The sequence below is a fragment of the Giraffa tippelskirchi genome, chromosome 7 (genome assembly GCF_054371585.1).
Source record: "Giraffa tippelskirchi isolate mGirTip1 chromosome 7, T2T-mGirTip1v1.2.pri, whole genome shotgun sequence".
NCBI classification, from domain to species: Eukaryota; Metazoa; Chordata; class Mammalia; order Artiodactyla; family Giraffidae; genus Giraffa; species Giraffa tippelskirchi.
This window is the reverse complement of record NC_137281.1, coordinates 48,969,149-48,989,888: the sequence shown is the minus strand read 5'-3', so window position 1 is coordinate 48,989,888 and position 20,740 is coordinate 48,969,149. Positions and strand designations below refer to the sequence as shown.

Genomic DNA, 20,740 nt, shown 5'->3' with positions numbered 1-20,740 from the left:
AAAAAAATGCAAACTAAAAAAAAGGTACAAGCTGAGGGCTTCCTTGGTGACTCAGTGATAGAGAATCTGCCTGCCAAGGCCAGAGACACGGGTTCAATCCCTGGTCTGGGAAGATCCCACAGGCTGCAGAGCAACTAAGCCTGTGCACCACAATACTGAGCCTGTGCTCTAGAGCCTGGGAACCACAGCGCTGATCTCAGCAATGGAAGAAGCCACTGCAATGAGAAGCTGGTGCACTGAAACTAGAGAGTAGTGCCCGCTCACCACAACTAGACAAAAGCCTGTGCAGCAATGAGGACCCAGCACAGCCAAAAGAGTGAGTGAGTGAGTGAGTGAAAGTTGCTCAGTCGTTTCTGACTCTTCGAAACCCCATGGACTATCCATGGAATTCTCCAGGCCAGAATACTGCAGTAGCTAGCCTTTCTGTTCTCCAGGGGTCCTCCCAACCCAGGGATAGAACCCAGGTCTCCTGCATTGCAGGCTGATTCTTTACCAGCTGAGCCACAAGGGAAGCCCCAAATTCCTGGAGTGGGTAACCTTTCCTTTCTCCAGTGGATCTTCCTAACCCGGGAATCAAACCAGGGTCTCCTGCATTGCAGGCGGATTCCTTAACAACTGAGCTATCAGGAAAGCCCCTGACACAGCCAAAAATAAATACATAAAAAAACTGCATATGTTAAAAAAAAAAAAAAAGTTCTCTGAAATTGTAAAAAAAGAAAAAAAAGAAAAAAGATACAAGTGGGACTTCCCTGGAAGTCCAGTGGCTAAGACTCAGAGCTTTCACTGCAGGGGGCTCGGGTTCTATCCCTGATCAGGGAACTAAGAGCCCATATACTGCACAGTGCAGCCAAAAATAAATAAATAAACACATGCACCCCAATGTTCACTGCAGCCCTGTTTACAATAGCCCAGACATGGAAGCAACATAAATGTCCACCAACAGATGAATAAACAAGATGTGGTGTGTACACACACACACACTGGAGTATCACCCAGCCATTAAAAAGAATGAAATGTCACTTGCAGCAACATGGATGGACCTGGATATCATCATACTAAGTGAAGTAAACCTGACAGAAAAAGACAAATACTAAAAGCACAAGCAACAAAAGAAAGAGTTGATAAACAGCACTTCATTAAAATTTTTAAACACTGTGTGTCAAAGGACACTATGAAGAACGTGAAAAAACAACCTATACAATATAGGAGGAAATATCTGTATCATATAGATGATACATATTTTTTACATTCCCCATATGATATGCCTTATATGGGGAATCTAAAAAAAAATGATATAGATGAACTTATTTACAAAACAGAAGCAGACTCAGGCTTAGAAAACAAACTTTGAGTTAGGAAAGGGGAAAAGTGGAGGGAGGGACACATTGGGAGTTTGGGACTGAGATATACACACTATTACAGTTATTTATTATTTTTTTAATTTGAACTTTTTATTTTGTATCGCATGTGTGCGTGCTCAGTTGCTTCACTCGTGTCCAACTCTTTGCAACCCTATGGACAATAGCCTGACAGGCTCCTCTGTCCAAGGAGATTATCCAGGCAAGAATACTGGAGTGGGTGGCCATGCCCTTCTCCAGAGATCTTTCCTACCCAGGGATCACACCCACATCCCCTGTGACTCCTGCACTGCAGGTGGATTCTTACCTACTAAGCCACCTGGGAAGCCCCATTTTGCATTGAGGTATAGCCAATGAACAAACAATGTTGTGCCAGTTTCAGGTGATCAGCAAAGGGACTCAGCCATCCATATACATATATCCATTCACCCCCAAAATCCCCTCCCATTCAGGATGCCACATAACCTTGAGCAGAGTTCTATGTGCTACAGGAATGTGTACTGCTAGATTTAAAATGGATAACCAACAAGCACCTACTGTATAGCACACGGAATTCTGCTCAATATTCTCTAATAGCCAAGATGTAGAATTTCAAAAGACAGTAGACACGTGCACATACACATGAATCACTTTGCTGCACACCACGAACTAACACAACGTTGTTATTCAACTAATACTCCAATATAAAATAAAAATCAGGGACCTCCCTGGTGGGCCAGTGGCTAAGACTCCCCCGCGCTCCCAATGAAAGGGGCCCAGGTTCAATCCCTGGTCAGGGAACTAGATCCTCCAAATCACAACTAAAAGACCCTGCATGCCCGCAACTAAGACCTGACGCAGCTAAGCAAATAAAAATAAAATTAAGTTTTTTTTTTTTAATAAAGCGAGTGGAAATAATATTACAGTGAAAACCTGAACTACAGTTGGTACACACGCCCCAAACGGCACCCCGTCCCCCAACCACTCGCGGGGCCCCTCCGCGTCCTCACCCACGTCCATCCACTCGGGCGGGAGCAGCCGGCACTTCTGTCTCTGCTTCAGGTTGACTGCCAGCCACAGAGGCACCTGCGCCGGTAGGCCGGGGTTGAAAGGCCCCAGGTCGCCCTGCAAACACCCACACCCCGTCACTCACAAGGGCAGGGCTTGGACCTCCGCCGTCCGCGAGCCGACGCCCTGCGCGGTCTCGGCCGGCCCCGCGCCCCGCCGGCCCCCTGCACCGGTTCCCCAGCGCCGACCGACGACACCTGCGGGCCCTGGGCCCCGACAACCCCGCCCCCCGGGAGCGGGAGCCCACCAGAGCGAGCCGGAGGCCCGGCGGTTCTCACCCCGATGAGGTAGATCTTGTCCAGGCTGAAGTTCGGGATGATGGTGACCAGCTCCTTCTCGGCCAGAAACTCCACCTCCGCTGCGTCCATGGCGTCGCCAGCGGCAGACCCGGGACTCTCCGCCGCCGTCTCAGGTCCCTCCGTTTCCGAGAAAACACCGCAGCGTCCGCCGCTTTCCCGCCACCGCGCAGAGCCCGCCCCCTGGCCGGAAGGAGCTTCGGTCGGCCTATAGAAAGGCGGCGCTCTATGTGGGGCGGCGGAAGGCGGGGAGAGTGACTGTTACGAGCCCGCGGATTGGCGCGCTTGAACGTGACTGCGGGCAGGTCCCGCCCCCTCGTGGCAGGCCCCGCCCCCCATGTCCCGGTCCCACCCCTTCCGTGCGCAGCTCACCTGGAGCCGCCGGCTCACCTGGAGCTAGAACCGCCCTTGGTGTCCCTTCACGAGCCCCTGGCGCCTGCCCTCCCACACCGCGAGTCAAACCGGGGGTGGGTGGGCTTCGGGGCCAGGAGTTGTTCAGTCGCTCAGTCGTGTCCTACTCTTTGCGACCCCATAGACTGCAGCGCGTCAGGCTTCCCTGCCCATCACCATCTCCCCGAACTTGCTCAAACTCATGTCCATCGAGTTGGTGATGCCATCCAACTATCCCATCCTCCTTCGCCGCTTTCGGAGCCAGGAGTTAATGCACATAATTGGTTACGGTGTAACCTGGCTACACAAACGCGGAACCCCACCGACCCACCCAAGCAGAGGGAAAGCGTTGTTTTCTGTAAGTTCACAATCTTCTGGCCTCCCTGTACACGGGGTAACATCTATAAAAATGCAGATTCCTTCACCGCACCCACATATTCCAGTTCCGAAACTGCTGGAGGAAAGGCTCACAACCTGCATTTTTACAGGCTCCACAGGTGAAACCTGTGAAGGGGCGAGTTTGCAAATACCTACGGGTGAGTTCAACTCTAACCGTTGGTCGGTCCAGGTGCCCTCTATAGAGTGGGCTCAGGTGAACCGTTGCAGCAGTGGTTCTCAGGCCTTCCTCTGGCAGCATCCCTTCCCTACCCTCCCTCACCCTTCCCCCAGAGATGCCCCGGTGTTGACGTGCGCGCTCCCGCAGACTTCTGCTTCAGTGGTCTGGGTGGGGATACAGGACTGACCTCTAACCAGGGTCAGAGGGACTCCGGTGGGGTGATGATAACCCAGAAGAGTTTCCGCCTGAGGTGAAGCAGCTAGAGGAGCACTGGGGTGGGGGAGGGGGTGTGTGCTGAATTTGACAGCGTTGTCATTAGGCTCTAAGAAAAAACATATGTGACAGGAGTATTTCAGGGTTCTAGATCCCTTTAGGAAAGCTCCCTCACACCACAAAACCACACATTTTTTTGTCTAACCATCCAGAAAGCTGCCCCATGTCAGGTTGTTGGAAAGATGAAATAAAGCCATCATCCAGTTCTGCCCATTCACATGGCCTGGAAAGCGGTTTGTTGTTTATCTGCATTGGAAATGATCATGATGAGCATGGAGATTTCCTTCATTGTGTCATTTACGAAGACAAATACTTTCCAAGAAAATAAAAGATCCCTCGGGATGCCGTGTAACCAAGAGCAAGTGACCACTCTGAACGTCTGTCTCTTCATCTGCAAGCGAGGTAGGAAGAAAAGGAGTCCCCAGGGTATTTGGGGAAGAGGGGGGTGGCAGGCCACCTGGCCCCTCCTAAAATAGAAGTTCCCTCAGGCATCTGCAGAGAGTGTGTGCCAACTGTCTGGGTTTTGATTGATAGGGCAATGCTTCCTTGACTGGCAAATATTTGCGTTTCAAAGTTGGAGAGGCTTCCTTCCCTGATTTCCGCAGACTGTAAAAGCGCAAAGGAAAAGAGCTGGTGGAGAGCCGAGGTTCACAGAGGCCTTGGCGGGATGACGAGTGCTAGCAGAGCCCAGTATCCTGGTGTCCTTTCTGGGAATGTGGGGACATGCCGCTGCTTACCTCACAGGGCTGTAGGCAGAATGAGACAAAGGGGGTGCGGCCTTCCACACTACAAAATGGTGGCATCTTGGAGCCTCAAACTTGAGTAGACACCAAGGCCCTTCAGTTCAGTTCAGTCTCTCAGTCGTGGCCAACTCTTTGCAACCCCATGGACTGCAGCACGCCAGGCCTCCCTGTCCATCACCAACTCCTGGAGTTTACTCAAACTCATGTCCATTGAGGCGGTGATGCCATCCACCCATCTCATCCTCTGTCGTCCCCTTCTCCTCCCGCCTTCAATCTTTTCCAGCATCAGAGTCTTTTCAAATGAGTCAGTTTTTCGCATCAGGTGGCCAAAGTATTGGACATGTATTGGACAGATATTGGACAAATATTGGACAAACAAGTATTGGACAAGGTATTGGCCAAGGTCCTTAAGGGCTTGTTAAAGCAGCAGGATTCACAACAGCCAAAAGGTGGAAACCACCCAGATGTCCACCGCTCTCCCATGGTCCCGGGGACTGGTGGGGAAGCAGCGACTTGCTGCGGGTGGTGTCTCCCAGCTAGGGAGGTGGCTAGAATTACAGTCATGGAAGCAGAAGGGACATGCAGAGTGGAAAAACACCTCCTCCTGAGACTCTCTTCCCTCACCCAGCTGAAAGGGGCCCTTGGGATGGTACCCGCCAAGGACAAAGACTGCTTCACTCCCTGGGCCCCTCTAAGGTCTCCAAGGCAGGGGTGGTAGCATGACCCCTGCAGGCCTGACTCCCTTGCTGTTTCTGGCCAGTGGCAAATTCCACTGGTGGGGTCCAGCCGCTCCAACTGGTACCTCTTCCGACCTTCACCTCCTAGAGCCCTCGCGAGGTGGGGAGGGAATGACGATGTAGGCGAAGTTCAGATGCGTCTGGCCCAGCTGTGCAGACAGCCGTGGTTCCTGCGCCTAGTGGCAGGGCTGGCTCTGCTCACTACAGCCCTCAAGGTGTCCTTCTCCCTGCTGAGTACGGTGGTGAGTGAAGCAGGAAAGACAGACAGCTCTGGTTCTCCAGGGCTGCTGTGTAAGTTGCTCCCCAGAACCTGACCAGATCCTGAGCAGGCGGGGTGAGAGGTGCAGGTTGGGGAGTGACGTGAATGGATGAGCAGTTTACAGAAAGAGAGCTCCGGGGGACAGAGTCGGGGTGGGACACAGTCCAGCAACAGGAGAACCACCTGAAGGCTGGGAGCGAATGTCTAGCTGAGCGCTGGCGATGGCACCTGGGGCAACAGCCCAGGGGACCAAGAGGAGGGACGGCCTGAAACCAGAGCCCGTGGACTGCCTGCAGGGTCCCGGAAAACCTGTCCCGGGAAGCCTCCAGACCCCACCCAGTGGCCCCAGGTCTTTCTCAGCTGCCTGTGGCTCTGCACAGCCCAGCAGTGTCCCCCTAATCGCCACCGCTGGGCCTGCGAGTCCCTCCGCAGGCCACCAGAGCCTGGCAGGGGAGCCAGCCCGTGAGCCGCAGGGCGCACATCATGGCTGAGCCGGGTGGGAGCTCTCAAATGCCTCCGACACGGTGCGAATACACTCTTGTGTCTTTTTGCCATCTGCTGCTGTCATTAAAAAATTACATTTCCATCTGTTTTCACACTTTTCTCCCCTCCCAACCTCCCCTCCCAGAGGCATACAGCATGAATCCCACGTCGAGGACATGAACGTTCCCTCGCCTCTTGGAGCCTGGGAACGTCGCCGGGACACACGGGGTTAGGGGTAATGGGCTTTGTGGGCGACCAGAGCTGTTCATTCCTCCTAGGTCGACATTGACCGTGACCTCTGCCCTCCACACACCAACCCCTCCACACACACTTTGTGGGAAGCCACTTACAAAGCTTTTTGTTGTTGTTGTTGGTTTTAATTAGCATGTGTGGCTTTAGCATTAAAAATAAATGGAAAATAAACTGCAAGCATTAGTAACCATTCCCCCCGGGAATGTATTTAAGGAAGAACAGACTCAAAAAATAAGAATCAGGGAGCCATGTCTTGGGCTCAGAAAAAAATTGTCATTCTAGACCAACCCCAAAGATGTAACCCCTCTCTCCGACCTATATAGCAAGCCTGACCTTTCCTGAAGGGTCGAGTCCACAGAGAACCCAACAACCCCACAAGGTTGAGACTACAGACTTCGCCTGGTGGATCTCCTCAAACACAGCTTTGCAAACATCAGCATAATCGCTAACGTTCTAGGTCCTGTATGTATGGTCATCTGTTTCATCTTCCCAACAACGTAGTTACTACCTTCTTTTGAAGATGGAGGAAGCTGAGGCTCAGAGTAGATCAGTTAATAAATTTTTTTTTTTTTAACTTTTGGCTGTGCCCCCCAGCATGTGGGACCTAGTACCCCAACCAGGGATCGAACCCACTCCCCTGCATTGGAAGGTGGAGTTTTAACCACTGGACCACCAGGGAAGTCCGAAGCTGAGGCTCAGAGAGGCAAAGTTAACTCGCTCCAGGTAGCCCATCTGACAAAGGGAGCATGGGGGTGGATGCAGCCGGCTGGACGCCAGGCCCCCAGGAAGGCTTCAGGTGGAAGCGGTTTATTCAGAAGGCCGTCCTAGGGTGCTCCAGGAAGGCGGGAGATCTCCAGGGCCAGTTTAGGTTAAGGAGCAGGTTTCTACTGCTGGCAGCTTGGGGCTCAGACCACCTCACCCCACCCGGCTCCCCACCGACCAGGGGCTCCTAGGGAAGCCTGGCTCCTCACAGTGCGCCTAGGACAGGCAGCACAGCCCCCGGGAGCTGGTGAGAGACGCACAACAGTAGGCCCCGCCCAGACCTCCCCTAACAAAGGGGATCTGCATTTGAACTGGCTCCCTGCTGACAGCACCTTCACAAAGCACCGGGTCGTCTCCGAGTCCCCTCACCAGCACCAGGAGGAGGAACAAGGGAGGTGGGGAATGTATCCTCTAACTCCCATCCGTAGTGGGTTAGGGGTACCGCCAGGCAGCCTGGAGAGCCCCCAGGCCAGCAGCTCCTGCAGCAGAGGAAGCCCTCGGGTGCTGGAGTGGAACCCTCCCCTTGCACACACACGGAGCTCCATCACACCCAGGGATGTGGTCCCAGGTGGCCCGCTCCTACCACCTGCCCCACACTCACACCTCCAGACTCCTCAGGTCCCCACCGCGTTGTACCCATTCCCCAGATGAGCAAACAGAGGCCCAGGGAGGTGGGTGCCCTGAGTGATCATGACCCCCATCTACTGACTGTCTGCTCCATGCCAAGCACTATGTGGGCATTGTTCGGAGATCATTGTCCTTAACACACATGGGCTCGCCACGTGGGAGGTGCTGCTCTCCTCACTTCACAGGTGAAGACAAGATTCAGAGGGGCTGAACAGCTTTCCAAGGTCACACAGCACAGCACAGGATCTGGCCAATACTCTTGCTGGCATCCACTCCTCCTTTCTCACACTCCTAAGAGGGATGCTGGGGCTTCAGTGGGGTGCCCTGCCCCCTGCCATCATGCCCCCCACTTCACCCCTTCCTCATGAGGAGACAGAGCCTCAGGATCAGTGAGAATTGTATGGGGTTTCTTGTGGCTTGGGAGGCAGGTGTCACCAGGAAGGGTCCCCCTCACTCAGCTGGGGTGCATGCGCCATGCTGGCTCTACCAGGAATGAGCCCTTCAGATTCAAGAGGCCCAGAGCCCAGGACTGGTGTGGGTGCCTTGGACCGCAAGACCTTTCTGCAAGAGACCAAGGGGACTCACCTGGCCCTGCGAGAAAGCCAAACTGGCTCCCCAGGGCTGTGAAGCCTCTGGCTGGCCCTCCACCCACTCCCCAGCTCGCAGCCCTCTTGCTGTTGCCATGGGCACTAAAAGCCTGGGGTGAAGTGCCCATTAGCCATGGCAGGTTACTGAGTGGGCTGGAGGCCTCCGAGCAGTACCCAGGAGATGAGGGGGTGGGATCCCCTGGCCTGCAGACTGAGCCAGCCCTCAGGGCAAGCATCCAGCCCTGAGATCCAGAGTCCCCTGGGTCCCAGAGGGAAAGGACTGGGGCAAAGTGTCCACATCACCTCCAGGGGGATATAAGGGGTGCTGAGTATCCAGGGAGAAAGGGACAATCAACAAGAAGTATTGCTGAGTGGCAGCTTCATGTGGATGGTAAGAATGCGGGGTCTGGGTTCAAGTTCTCACTCTCTGACGACCTTGGGCTCTAAGTTTCTCAGGTGCCCCATCTGTAAAATGGGGGTAACCACAGCGTCTACACCAGGAGACTAGATGGTTATTCCCAGCCCGTCACTCCCTCCCTTTATAGACGTGTCTGTCCCTTCCTGTGCCATGTGACTGCCCAGCTCAGCCACGTGGGGTGTGTCTGTGTGGCTTGCTTGCCCCATGCGTGGAAGCTGAGAACGCTCCTGCAGGGCCTGGCTTGTGCTCTGAGCGTCTGCAGTGAGAACGCACTCTGGGCGCTACTGGCCACAGAATGAGGAGGGCCAATCGAGGGGCCAAGACCACCAGAAAGCCCATCACCAGCCAGACCGGCCCCTCTGCGATAAGCGATTCTCTTAAACCTACCTCTGTACTGAGTGTGCTCCATCTCCTCTGCCCGCCCAAGGAGCAGAGTCCACAGCTTGTTACACAGGGTCTTTATTTACAATGCAAAAAAGAACTTATAAATCACTCTCTGGACAGTTTTGATGCCTTTAAGACAACTTGTAAAAAATGGAGCCAGTCCTGTGCAAGAAGTCCTTGTATGTGTGCACCTCCAGGGCGCTCATCTGCATGGCCCTGGGCACTGGGAGTCTGTCTGGCCAGAAGGGAGCCTTTCCCAGACGGCACCCGTCACCATGCTCGGGGTCGGCGAGAATGTGGAGGCGTTGGAGGTCTGGTCCACCCCACAGGGCCTGGGAAGTGTCGCTCTGCAAGCGGACGTGGCTGACTGCTTGCTCCTTTCCCCACGCCTCTGGTCCAGCGCTGGAACCGCTGCGTCCTCCCAGCCAGCGTCCTCAGCACATCGTCCGAGGGCCCCGGACACGTGGAGGGGGCGGCCAGAGCAGGAGCCGGGGCAGGTGAACCCCTGACCTGCGCCGCTGCCTCAGGCCTCAGGGTCAATGTCTCCATCCTCCGGGCACGACCCCGAGTCGTCCAGCCAGACTAGGAGACAGAGGGGGCAGTCCACATCCAGATGGGCCCCCCTCACACCAGGCCCCTTTCCCCAGGAGCTCCAGGGCCGGCGCCTCTGGGCACGTTGCTTCATCGTATCCCCCCAAACTCTGTGTACTCAGGGCAGTGGTGTCAGCCGATTCGGAGAGGGAACCCCAGTGATGCAGGTCTCATGGGCTCTCCCATTCTCCTCTGGCCACCCCAAGCCCTGAGCTCCCCCAGATCTCAGGCTGAGGCCCCTGGGATTGCACCCCCTCACACACACACCTCATGGCTCAGCTGCTTCTGAGCACCTGCCTGGAGATGCCTGCATGCCCGAGGCTCGGCCGGAGGTCAACACACCCACCCTCCAGTTCCAGGTGGGAAACTGAGGCCCAGAGAGGGGACCAGCCCCCCAGTCAGCTGGGTAGTCAGGGCAGGGCGGGGTTCTCGCCCATCCCTCGCTGTGGGGGAAGCCTCGGGTATCTTGCAGTGCCGGGAGCCCGCAGCCCCGCTGGATGTGCTGCCCAGGCCAGCCAGGCTGTCCCCCTGCCCTAAACGTCCCTGGTGAGGGACCGGCCACACAGGCACCGTGTGGGCTGTGGGCTTGGGCCCCTGACCTTCCTCGTCACCAACTCTCACGGTCTCCGAGGCACGACCACTCTCTGTGACACAGGAGAGCTGAGGCCTCGTTCCCAAAAGCAGGGTTTTGTGACTCCAAGGGCTCTGCCCGTTCTCCTCCGGCTCCCTCTCTAAATGGGGAAAGGCAGAGGTCAGGCCTCACCTCTGCCACCAGACAGGATGCGAGGGGCCCCCTGTGTATTCCCTCTGCACTGGGACCCCCGTGGGCGCTCAGGGCTCTGGGCCTGCACCCCACAGACCTTGAGGAGTAACCGTGAGTTTCCCCTATGCTCACACCAGCCCTGGGAGCAGGGAAGGCGGTTATGATCCCATCTTACAGATGAGGCCACTGAGGCTCCGAGAGGGAAGGGGGTTTCATGGCATGGCCTGAGCCTCGGTTACCCACGGCAAGCTCTCTAATTAGACACAGAGGCAGAAACCCAGCTCTTCTCTCACTTTGCTGTGTGCCCTTGGGGGAGTCACTGTCCCTCTCTGGACCTCACTTTTCCTAACTATAAATTAGAGATAAGGGCGGTATTCACAGCCCAGAGGGTTGCAGTGAGAATTCAGTTAAGATTTGTGAAAAGCATTTAGGCACCTGAGAAGGTGACACGGGACTGTGGCCCATGGCCATCATCACTGCGCCTGACCCAGTCCTAGTACCAGCGTGGGGTCTGGCCCCAGCCCAGTGGGCTCTCCAGGTCACTCCCCCTGGTGGGCAAGCTGACACCCAAACTGAGAACTTCTGGAAAAGTCTACCTGAGTCCCCCAACCATTCTCTCATGAGCCCCTCCTCAGCCTTTGTGGGTCTGTGCCCCCCAGACGAGCCAGGTGCTAGCTGTAGCCCACAACGGTAGCCAGTGAGAGGGCGTCAAGTCGGGGCGTGCAGAGCACAAGCTCCAGATCTCACGGCCTGGGTCTGAGTTCCGACTCTGATGTATCAGCTGTACAGTGAGTGTTTCAACCTCTCAGTTTACCCACCTATAGAATGGGGATGATGAAAAGTGGACCTAACTCAGAGTTACTATGAGGCCTTAAGGAAAAACAACCACCATCACCTCTTGTGATGATTGTTCACAACAGCAGCCTCCGCATCAAGCAACAGGTCTGACTCAATAAACCTGTTCATGAATAAACGCCCTGCCACCCCGCCGTCAGTTCCAGTGGTATTTACAGAGGGACTGGGGGTTGCGGGGCGGGGAGGCAGTAGTTTGGGCCTCTCCCTCTAACCGTCTCTCTGGGAACCACCCCATACCCTCTCCGCTCCTTGCAGTGAGCTGAGTCCGGAAGGCCCAGCGATCAGCCCCAGCCTGGGTGGGAGGGGGAAGTTCCCAAGCCTGTACTGTCCACTGAACTGCAAGACGGAGCCCCAGTTCCTCAGCTACAGAGGAAGGCACCTCCGTCTACCACCTTGGCAGGCCCATGCGGTTCCATCCATGATTCACCCAGCTGCCGGCAGGGGCTTTGGAGCTAATTATTTCATATACCACAACTGGCTGAGGCTGGTGCCAGGGACACGGGCCCATGGTGGAGTGTGTGCAGATCTAAGTGTAAATTTTTAGTGAAGTGCAGGAGCCGAACCCCCCAGCCCAGAAGGACACCCCCCAGGCCTCCCAGCCTGACAGCAGCGGCCTCACCTGCCCTCCGGGGGTCCCTGGGCAGGGCCATGCCCGTGGGGGTCGGCGGCGTGATGATGATGTTGGGGACGTCTAGGTGCTTGTCGCTCAGCACCGGGGCCTCGTCGTGGCTGCCGCTGCTGCTGACACACATTTTTAAGCCTGAGAGGGCAGGCCGTGGAACACACACGTACACACACGACAGAGAGACAGGCATCAGTGGCCGCTGGGGACTGCCCGCTGCCCTTCTCCATCACTGTGGGTCCCCGTGACGTGGGACCCGAGGGACCGCTCTGCGTGCCCACATCAGGACCCGTCCGAGCTGGCGCAACTTGGCGAGGGTATGAGTTTTCTCTGCTTTGGTCACTCATGTCTAATGTTGGGGGTGTGACGCACAGTAGGTACTCAAAACACAACTCCGAGTAGAGGAAAGCCACAGGCTTGGCTTGCCTGCACGAGGCAGCGCCGTGCATGAAGTGACGTTCCCCCACAAATTATCTTCTGAGAGAGTCTGTGTGACATCAGTGCTGTTTCTTCCTTAACCGTTGGACTGAATTCACTGGAGAAACTGTCTGGGCCTGGAATTGTCTTTGTGCAAAAACTTTTGATTGAAATTGGGGTTCTTTAGTAAGAGGTGGGACTATTCAGATTTTGTTTCCTTTTGTCCCTTTGGGTAAGTTACATTTATCAAGGAATCTCTTTCTTCTAAATTGTTGCAATCCTTGTCTTATTTCTCCCATAAGCTCAGGTAATCCGGCCCAATCTTCATGTCCAGCTGACATGAAAGTGCTCTCGCCAAATCCCAACCTCATTCTTCCTGTCTTGAGTCAAGGCCATCAACCCTGTGCCAGTAACCAGGGCCTCAGCAGCAGTCCCCCTTACCCCCATCTCCTCACCCTCCAACCCTCCGGCCAATTTAACCAACCACAGACACATCACTTTGCCAACAAAGTCCATCTAGTCAAAGCTATGGTTTCTCCAGTGGTCCTGTATGGATGTGAGAGTTGGACCATGAAGAAAGCTGAGTGCCAAAGAATTGATGCTTTTGTGGTGCTGGAGAAGATTCTTGCGAGTCCCTTGGACTGCCAGAAGATCAAACCAGTCAATCCTAAAGGAAATCAACCCTGAATATTCATTGGAAGGATTGATGCTGAAGCTGAAGCTCCAATATTTTGGCCATCTGATGCGTAGGGCTGACTCACTGGAAAAGACCCTGATGCTGGAAGAGACTGAAGGCAAAGGATAAGAGGGCGACAGAGGATGAGATGGTTGGATGGCATCACCGACTCAATAGACAAGAGTTTGAGCAAACTCTGGGAGATAGTGAAGGATAGGGAAGCCTGGCGTGCTGCAGTCCATGGCATTGCAAAGAGTTGGACATGACTGAGCAACTAAACAACAAAAAAAGTCCATAGATCCACTCACTGCACATCTGTGACAGTCTTCCTCCCCCTCCTCATACTCCTAGCGAGCCTCTCCACCTTCTGGCTGATCCCTTATCAGCCCACCCTCCAAACAGCAGCCAGAAACTGCAAACCTGATTATACCCAAACACTCAATAGCTCTCAGCAACTAGCTACAAATAGCATTTCCCAAAAGGTGTTCCCTGGAACACTACCTCCACAGACTCCCTCAGGAGAGAGGGTCCACAATCCAGTGAGTCTGGGAATCCCATCTACTCTATCCTTCTCATGGAGCTCCCATGCCTGTGGAGCATTAAAGGCTCTGAGAAGTCCTGCACTGAGGAAGCTGCTGTCATTGTGCTTCACCTCGGAGTTCCTGAACTTAAATAACCCTAGATTCTGTTTTTGGAGGGACACCTGTTAACATCTCATAAAACCATGAGTAATGAAATACCTTCTGGGAAAGACCGATCGTAAATTAAAGTCAGCCTCCACAGTCTGCCCCAAGGTTGTTTTGAAGCCTGCCACCTGGACTTCCCTGGTAGCTCAGCTCATAAAGATTCCACCTGCAATGTGGGAGACCTGGGTTTGATCCCTGGGTTGGGAAGATCCCCTGGAGAAGGGAATGGCTACCCACTCCAGTATTCTTGCCTGAAGAACTCCATGGACTGTATAGTCCAGTTCACTTCAGTTGCTCAGTCATGTCTGATGCTTTCTGACCCCATGGACTGCAGCACACCAGGCTTCCCTGTCCATCACCAACTCCCGGAGCTTACCCAAACTCATGTCCATCGGGTCAGTGATGCCATCTAACCATCTCATCCCTCTATTGTCCCCTTCTCCTCCCATCTTCACTCTTTCCCAGCATCAGGGTCTTTTCCAATGAGTCAGTTCTTTGCATCAGGTGGCCAAAGTACTGGAGTTTCAGCTTCAGCATCAGTCCTTCCAATGAATATTCAGGACTGATTTCCTTTAGGATGGACTGGTTTGATCTCCTTGAAGTCCAAGGGACTCCCAAGAGTCTTCTCCAACACTACAATTCAAAAGCATCAATTCTTCAGCGCTCAGCTTTCTTTATAGTCCAACTCTCACATCCATACATGACTACTGGAAAAACCATAGCTTTGACTAGATGGACCTTTGTTGGCAAAGTAATGTCTCTGCTTTTTAATATGCTGTCTAGGTTGGTCATAGCCGTATAGTCCATGGGGTCGCAAAGAGTTGGACACGACTGAGCAACTTTCACTTTCACTTTCCCTGCCACCTGCCCACACTCCTTGAACTGCTCACAGTTCCCCAAACACTCTGGGCTCCCCAGCCCTTTTGCGCCTTCACACAGGCTGTTCCTCCTGCTTGGAGTACTCTTTGTTGCTTTGGAAGGGTGGTGAGCTCCTACTGATCCTTCAAACCCCAGCATAACAGGCTCTTCTATGGGGAAGCTGTCCCAGGTATCTGACCCCCGCTCCTTCGGTCTTCCGGTGCCAATCTTCAAACTATCAGTTCCGTCTGCCTTTACCGTGAGTGTGTGAAGGACAGCCCCTACTTGCTGACCCGTGCTTCCTTAGAACCTAGCATCCTGCCTGGGACAGAACACACAAGGGTGCTTTCCATTTTCATTCAAAAACAACTTCAGGCACCGCTGAACTCAGTGTTCAAATCTTTGTCTCCACGCCCTGCCACTTTGTTTTTCCTCCCCAAACAGCCCCAGACTGGACTGTGTTTGCTCAGGGATCCGAGCCCCCAGCCAACAGCAGGAGCTGGGCAGTGGGGGGGTGGGCTTCCCTGACCCCTACTGGGACAGTGCTCCTTAATCACCCCTGCTGGGTCAGTGTGGTGGTTCTCAACGATGTCCCTGACAGGTGGAGTCTGATTCCCCTCCTCTCCAGGGAGGGATGGCCCCTAGGATGGATTCCAACGCAGAGACGAAGACAGAAGGGATGGCGTGTGATTTCCATGCAAGGTCATGCAGGACACTGCTCTTGCCTGCTCTCGCTCTGGGGGGAGCCAGCTGCCATGTGTGAGGATGCCTAAACGGCCTGAGGGGGAGCCCAGCTGCTGGGCCAAGGGCATGGGAGGAGCCACCTAGGGCGTGAGTCCTCCAGCCTAGGCAAGCCTTCAGATGAGACCAAGGCTCAGCCTACAGCTTGAACGTAACCTCTGAGACCCTCTGTGACACAACCTCCCAGCTAAACTGTCCCCAAATCTCCGACCCACAGAAACTGTGAGAGAGTAAATCCTTAAGCCCCTAGGTTTGGGGGGCATTTGTTACACAGCAGTAGGTAACTGATACAGCAGTCAGCACAGCTTGCCTGTCCTTGAAACCCCAATCCTGTTTCCTTCCTGAGGAGTCCCTGTGGCCGCCCCCCAAATCTACCAGGCTGGTTAGTTTTGTAGAAAGGGGCCACGTCTCCTCCATCAGACAAGGAGCCCCTCAGAAGCACCCACCAAGGCCACTGCCAACCTTCTTTAAAACCTTAGAGCTGTTTCTTCCTGCCATCTTATGCAGAAGCCCAGGATGTAAAACAGATACGAAGAAGCCACTTGGAGGAAGCCCTCCTGTTATCACTGCAGCAGTTGGCATTTATGGATCATCTGTCACATGCCAGACACTTCCTCCTACGGTCTTCAAGGCCACACTGGGAGGGGTGAGCTCGGATGTGAGACTGAGGACCAGAGACGGTAGGAGCTTGCACAGTGATGAACAGCTAGTGGGTGGCAGGGGCAGGATTTGAACCCAGACCCGAGTCAGTCTGATTCCAAAGGCTGCTGCTCTTTGTAACCATGATCCTGTAACAGAGCCAGGAAAACTATCTGAAAAGGACCTGATGGTAAATATGTTTTACTTTGGGGGCGACAAAGTCTCTGTTGCAACTTCTCAGGTTTGCCATCGAACAAGCCTCAGACAATATGTAAATGAGTGGGTGGGGCTGTGTGCCAAGACACTTATTTAGAAAAACAGAGGGGCAGTCAGCTTTGGTCCAAGGGCTGTGGTTTTCCTCTGTCAGCTCTGTAATATCCAGGAGTTGGGGAGTCTGGATCAGGGACATGCCTGACGTCCTAACAGGCAGCAACAGAACCTCAAAAGCCCGAGCCTCATTAATGCCAAAACCCAAACCCAAATCCCAAATCTGGCTCCTGCTGGGAACTGACAGGTAGTGGGCATGAGGAAATGAATGGAATGAATGAATTCCTCAGAAGCACTTGCCCAGTGGGCCGGGGCCAAGAGAGTGCTGGTCCCTGCTAGCCTCCTCTAGAATCATCCCCAAAGGGCGTCTCAGGGAGCACGGCCACAAAATTGAGCTCTGATTAGTGCTGTCTGTAACTGAAGGGAGACTCCCTGCTCAGCCTCCAAGGCCCCTTCCTCAGTGAGTATTCCAAAGTTCTAAAAGAAAATGCCAATGGAGAAAGCCACACGCCTCCCAGGGCTCATATCCGCATTTTAACATGTTCTGGGAGCACAGTGACAAAGCTCACATTCATAATCAGGAAGCATCAGGTCCCTCTTGGTGGGCCCTGGAGAGATGCTGGAGGCAGAGAGGAGGGAGGGGAGGAGGGAGAAGGAAGAAAGGCAAAGCGGGTGAGGGTGGGGAGAGGATGGAGGAGAGGAGGAGGAAGACAGGAGAGAGAGAGGAGGAGGGAGGAGGGAGGGAAAAGTGAGAGGAGGGAGGAGGCAGCAGGAGAGGAGGGCAAGGAAGGAGGAGGCCAGGACTCCAGCCCCTCTCAGCCCTCTGGGCCGACCACAGCAGGAGTGGCTGAGCTCTCGGGAGCAGCTCTGGGGAGATCAAGCCGACTTTGGGGATTAAACACAAATGCCAACCCTGCCCCAGACAAGCAGCTCATTTGTGCTAAAGCCAGAATGGTTATTTGTTAATTATGTGCCCGTCTCGGGTCATTAAGAGCCCATTTCCTGAGGGGAAGGGCCTGGCTGGGATTCCAGGGGGCCAGGTCCCCCAGGGGAAGAGGCAGAGGGAATCCCAGGGCCGCAGAGCTATCCAATATTTCGATTTGGGGATGTGACAGGGAGCGTGCGCAGGAAGCCTTCCTGGCTGGTGGCTGTCACCCACCTTGACCCGGCCCTGCTCTGGGGCACACGCTTTCCCAGGACATGAGACAAGCTGGACAGACCTCCCTGGCCTCCTGGAGGTAGCTGCCTGCCTCCTGCAGGGGAAACGCAGGGGCTCTGTGAGTGAGGTCTGAAACCCGGTTCCGCCCTTGCCCCTGACCTGCTCCTGGGCAGTGGTTTTCCATCTTGGCTTCCTAAGCCACCTGGGAAGTTTAAAAAATAACCAAAGGCAGGGGGACCACCAGAACTTTAAAAACCTCCTGTGTGAGCCTGAGAGCTGGGCAGGGCCCCCCTGAGCCAGGGTACCTGGGAACACATAGTTTTTCTCTCCAAGTCTAGAATCCAGGGCTGGAAAAATGGAACTATGCTACCCATCTTGTAGGTACAGAAGGTTGAGCGTGGGGCATTTGGCTGCCCAGCAAGGGAGAAGTGGCCTGGGACAGACATTGCGGGAGGGGCACACTGCTGCCGCCTCCCCCGAAACCCTCGATTGAGCGTCCCCTGTGCCAGGTTCTAGGCTGAGACCACATTAATCCTCACACCATCCCTCATGGGACGCCAGGGCCATGGCCATTCTTCAGCGAGAAAACCAAGGCTCAGAGAAGGGAGGCATGTCTGAGGACACACAGAGGCCAGGTGGCTCCAGACCTGAGCACCCACCTCACTCCTTCTGCCATCAGCCACGACTTCTCATCCTTCAGACGCCCTGAGCCAGGTCTACCCTCTGTTCAGGATGCCCCAGGCATGGGGGACATGGCACTGTTCCTGGTCCCCAAGCCACCCAGAGGCCACAGAATGACCGGGCAGGACCCCAGAGCAGGTGCGGCCCCAAGGCAGGTATCGCGGCTTAAGGGCGCCCTCTGCTGGTTCTTTTTTAAATGGCGCTTGATCAGCACCCGAAGAGACAGCTCCCAGACCCTGCCTGGGACCACATCCCTGGGACCACACCCACGCGTCCCCAAGGCACTGTTTCACACAGTGGCCCTGCTGGACGCACAGTGCAGTCGGAGGCCAGAACGTACAGTTGGGCTTCAACCCACCTGGCAGTGGCTCCACTTGCAGAAATGGGGGTACTTCACAGTCCCCACCTCCATGGGGCGCCGAGAGGATGAAGAGCCACACGGAAGCCCCCTCCCTCTAGCCAAGTGGTCTGCTGGTAAGGTGCAGGTGGCAGGTGAGGAAACCACAGAGCTAGCTTTGCAGTGCACACTCAATAAGCACAAGCAGTTACTAACAGCATGAGATTCTAGCGTTTGCACTTACTCACTGATTCAGCCAATGCTGAGCACCCCTCGTCCTCTGAGTGCAGGCCAAGGCCCTGGTCTCGTCTCTGCAGTCACACAGTTGTTTGAGGAGTGACTCTGACAAGATGGTCTTGGTTTTAGCTGAACACTCAAACAAGACCCTTTTTCCTATTGGGTTGGCAGGGCCCCAGGCTCAGGAAGGAGGAGAAACCCAGTCTGACTCTAGGTCCTGCTTCCCGCTGTGACTCCCCGAGTCTGACCTGCTCACCCGCAGAGGGAGGGGATATGTCCCTCCCCCGCAGCTCAGGGATAAACCCCTCAGCTCGGTCCACAGAGCTACTGTGCACCTACTGTGTGCTGAGCATCGTTCCAGGCGCTGGGGACATGGCAGAGAACAAGAGAGTCTCGACAGATGTTTCTCTGCTCCTCTCCCCCCCTCCACTGCCTTCCTCCACCTCTTGCTCCAGCCCCTGGCAGCAAACTGGGACCCCCAAAGATTTCATAGGAGGCTGGAAAAAATAATAGGGAGGGCCCCTCTGATCCAGGCCATTGTCGGGAGAGGGCCCAGGTGGCTGAGCTGTGATGACGGTGTTCACAGGAGGCTGGGGGCTGTGTAAGTACTGTGCAGGGATTCATGGCTCAGTCCTCCCGATGAAGCCCATCTTCCAGATGGACACACTGAGGCATAGAGAAGTCATAGGGGACTTGACGCAGAGCCTGTCCTCCTGAAGGCTGAGAAACAGATGACGGGGTGGAGGGCGCAGCAGGATGAGAGAGATAATGGGAATAGGAAAAGGCTTCCCCAAGGTGGCCACAGAAATGGCGGGGAGGGCTTGCGGGTCAGCGGCAGCGAGCAGCAAAGGCCCTGGGGCTGGGCAGAGGCTGGGGCTGGCACTAATTCCTTAGACATGACCAGGCGTCTGGATTTAGTGCCGATCTTTCAAAAAACAAATGGACAAATGCTTCTGAGGGTTCCAGATGCACTTAATCTTTTTTTTTTTTTTTTAAATTCCAATTAAGGGGAAAGCCTTGCATTACTACAAATGAGGCCAGGGCAGGCGGGAGGGGTTTTACCTTTTCTCGGCAGCTCAGGCCCAGTGGAGATGGCAGTGGATGCTTTAAATCTCTTTTTAATTAAGGAAAAAGCCCCAGCTTGCGTCAGGGATGAGCTGCTGGAGAGAGAACTTGGGAGGAGGAGCCAGAGAGAAAGGCATCGCAAAGTGGGGAGTGTGTTCGCCTCCCTGTGCTTTGCTTAGTCGCTCAGTCGTGTCCAACTCTTTGCGACCCCATGGACTGTAGCCCGCCAGGCTCCTCTGTCAGTGGGGATTCTCCAGGCAAGAATACTGGAGTGGGGTGCCATTGCCTCCTCCAGGAGATCTTCCCAACCCAGGGATCGAATCTGCGTCTCCTGAATTGCAGGCAGATTATTTACCGCTGGGCCACCCGGGAAGTCTGGCCCTTGGTCTGCTGCTGCTAAGTCACTTCAGTCGTGTCCGACTCTGTGCGACCCCATAGACGACAGCCCACCAGGCTCCCCCATCCCTGGGATTCTCCAGGCAAGAACACTGGAGTGGGTTGCCATTTCCTTCTCCGATGCATGAAAGTGAAAAGTGAAAGTGAAGTCGCTCAGTCGTGTCCGACTCTTAATGACCCCATGGACTGCAGCCCACCAGGCTCCTCTGTCCACGGGATTTTCCAGGCGAGAGTACTGGAGTGGGGTGCCATTGCCATCTCCGGCCCTTGGTCTACTGGCCTCTAAAATGGACTCAAGAATAGTCCTTCCCTCGGAGCATGACGGAGGCCTGAGGTCAAAGAAAATCTGCAAAGCCCTCGATGCCTGCCTGGGCCGTGGGTGGTATGTGATGAGTGCAAGGGGTCCCCACCCTCAGCGCTGCTGGCATCCGGGACCAGGTTACTCTGTAGTGGGGCCGGCCTGAGTGCTGGACAGGGTGGAGCAGCACCCTGGCCCCTAGATGCTGTAGCTCCCGCATTTGTGACAACAAAGGGTGTCTCCAGACACTGCCAAGCGTCCCCTGGAGGTAGGGTTGCCA

The 20,740-nt window shown here is 54.8% G+C and overlaps 2 protein-coding genes across 9 annotated transcripts in view; both read right to left on the bottom strand.

Moving 5' to 3' along the window:
* GINS2 (GINS complex subunit 2) overlaps window positions 1-2,831 on the bottom strand; it is a 37,124-nt gene extending 34,293 nt beyond the window's left edge. For both annotated transcript variants that reach the window (XR_014059947.1, XM_081511549.1), the window contains exons 1-2: window positions 2,684-2,831; window positions 2,348-2,462 (exon numbers count right to left, since the gene is read on the bottom strand). Coding sequence is in view for 1 of the 2 variants with exons in the window: in XM_081511549.1 (XP_081367675.1) it covers window positions 2,348-2,462; window positions 2,684-2,773 (205 nt within the window). In the remaining variant the exon portion in view is untranslated. The remainder of the gene's footprint in view (window positions 1-2,347; window positions 2,463-2,683) is intronic.
* A 6,400-nt stretch (window positions 2,832-9,231) lies between these two features.
* The window catches only part of CLMB (calcimembrin), a 28,785-nt gene continuing 17,276 nt past the window's right edge, over window positions 9,232-20,740 (bottom strand). For 5 of the 7 annotated variants that reach the window (XM_081511551.1, XM_081511552.1, XM_081511556.1 and 2 more), the window contains 2 exons: window positions 12,001-12,141; window positions 9,232-9,754 (listed from right to left, as the gene is read on the bottom strand). In XM_081511551.1, coding sequence (XP_081367677.1) covers window positions 9,696-9,754; window positions 12,001-12,141 — 200 coding nt within the window. In that variant the 3' untranslated portion in view covers window positions 9,232-9,695. Of the gene's footprint in view, window positions 9,755-12,000; window positions 13,209-18,708; window positions 18,807-20,740 lie in introns of those variants that run through there. The other 2 variants (XM_081511558.1, XM_081511554.1) reach the window with 2 other exon arrangements.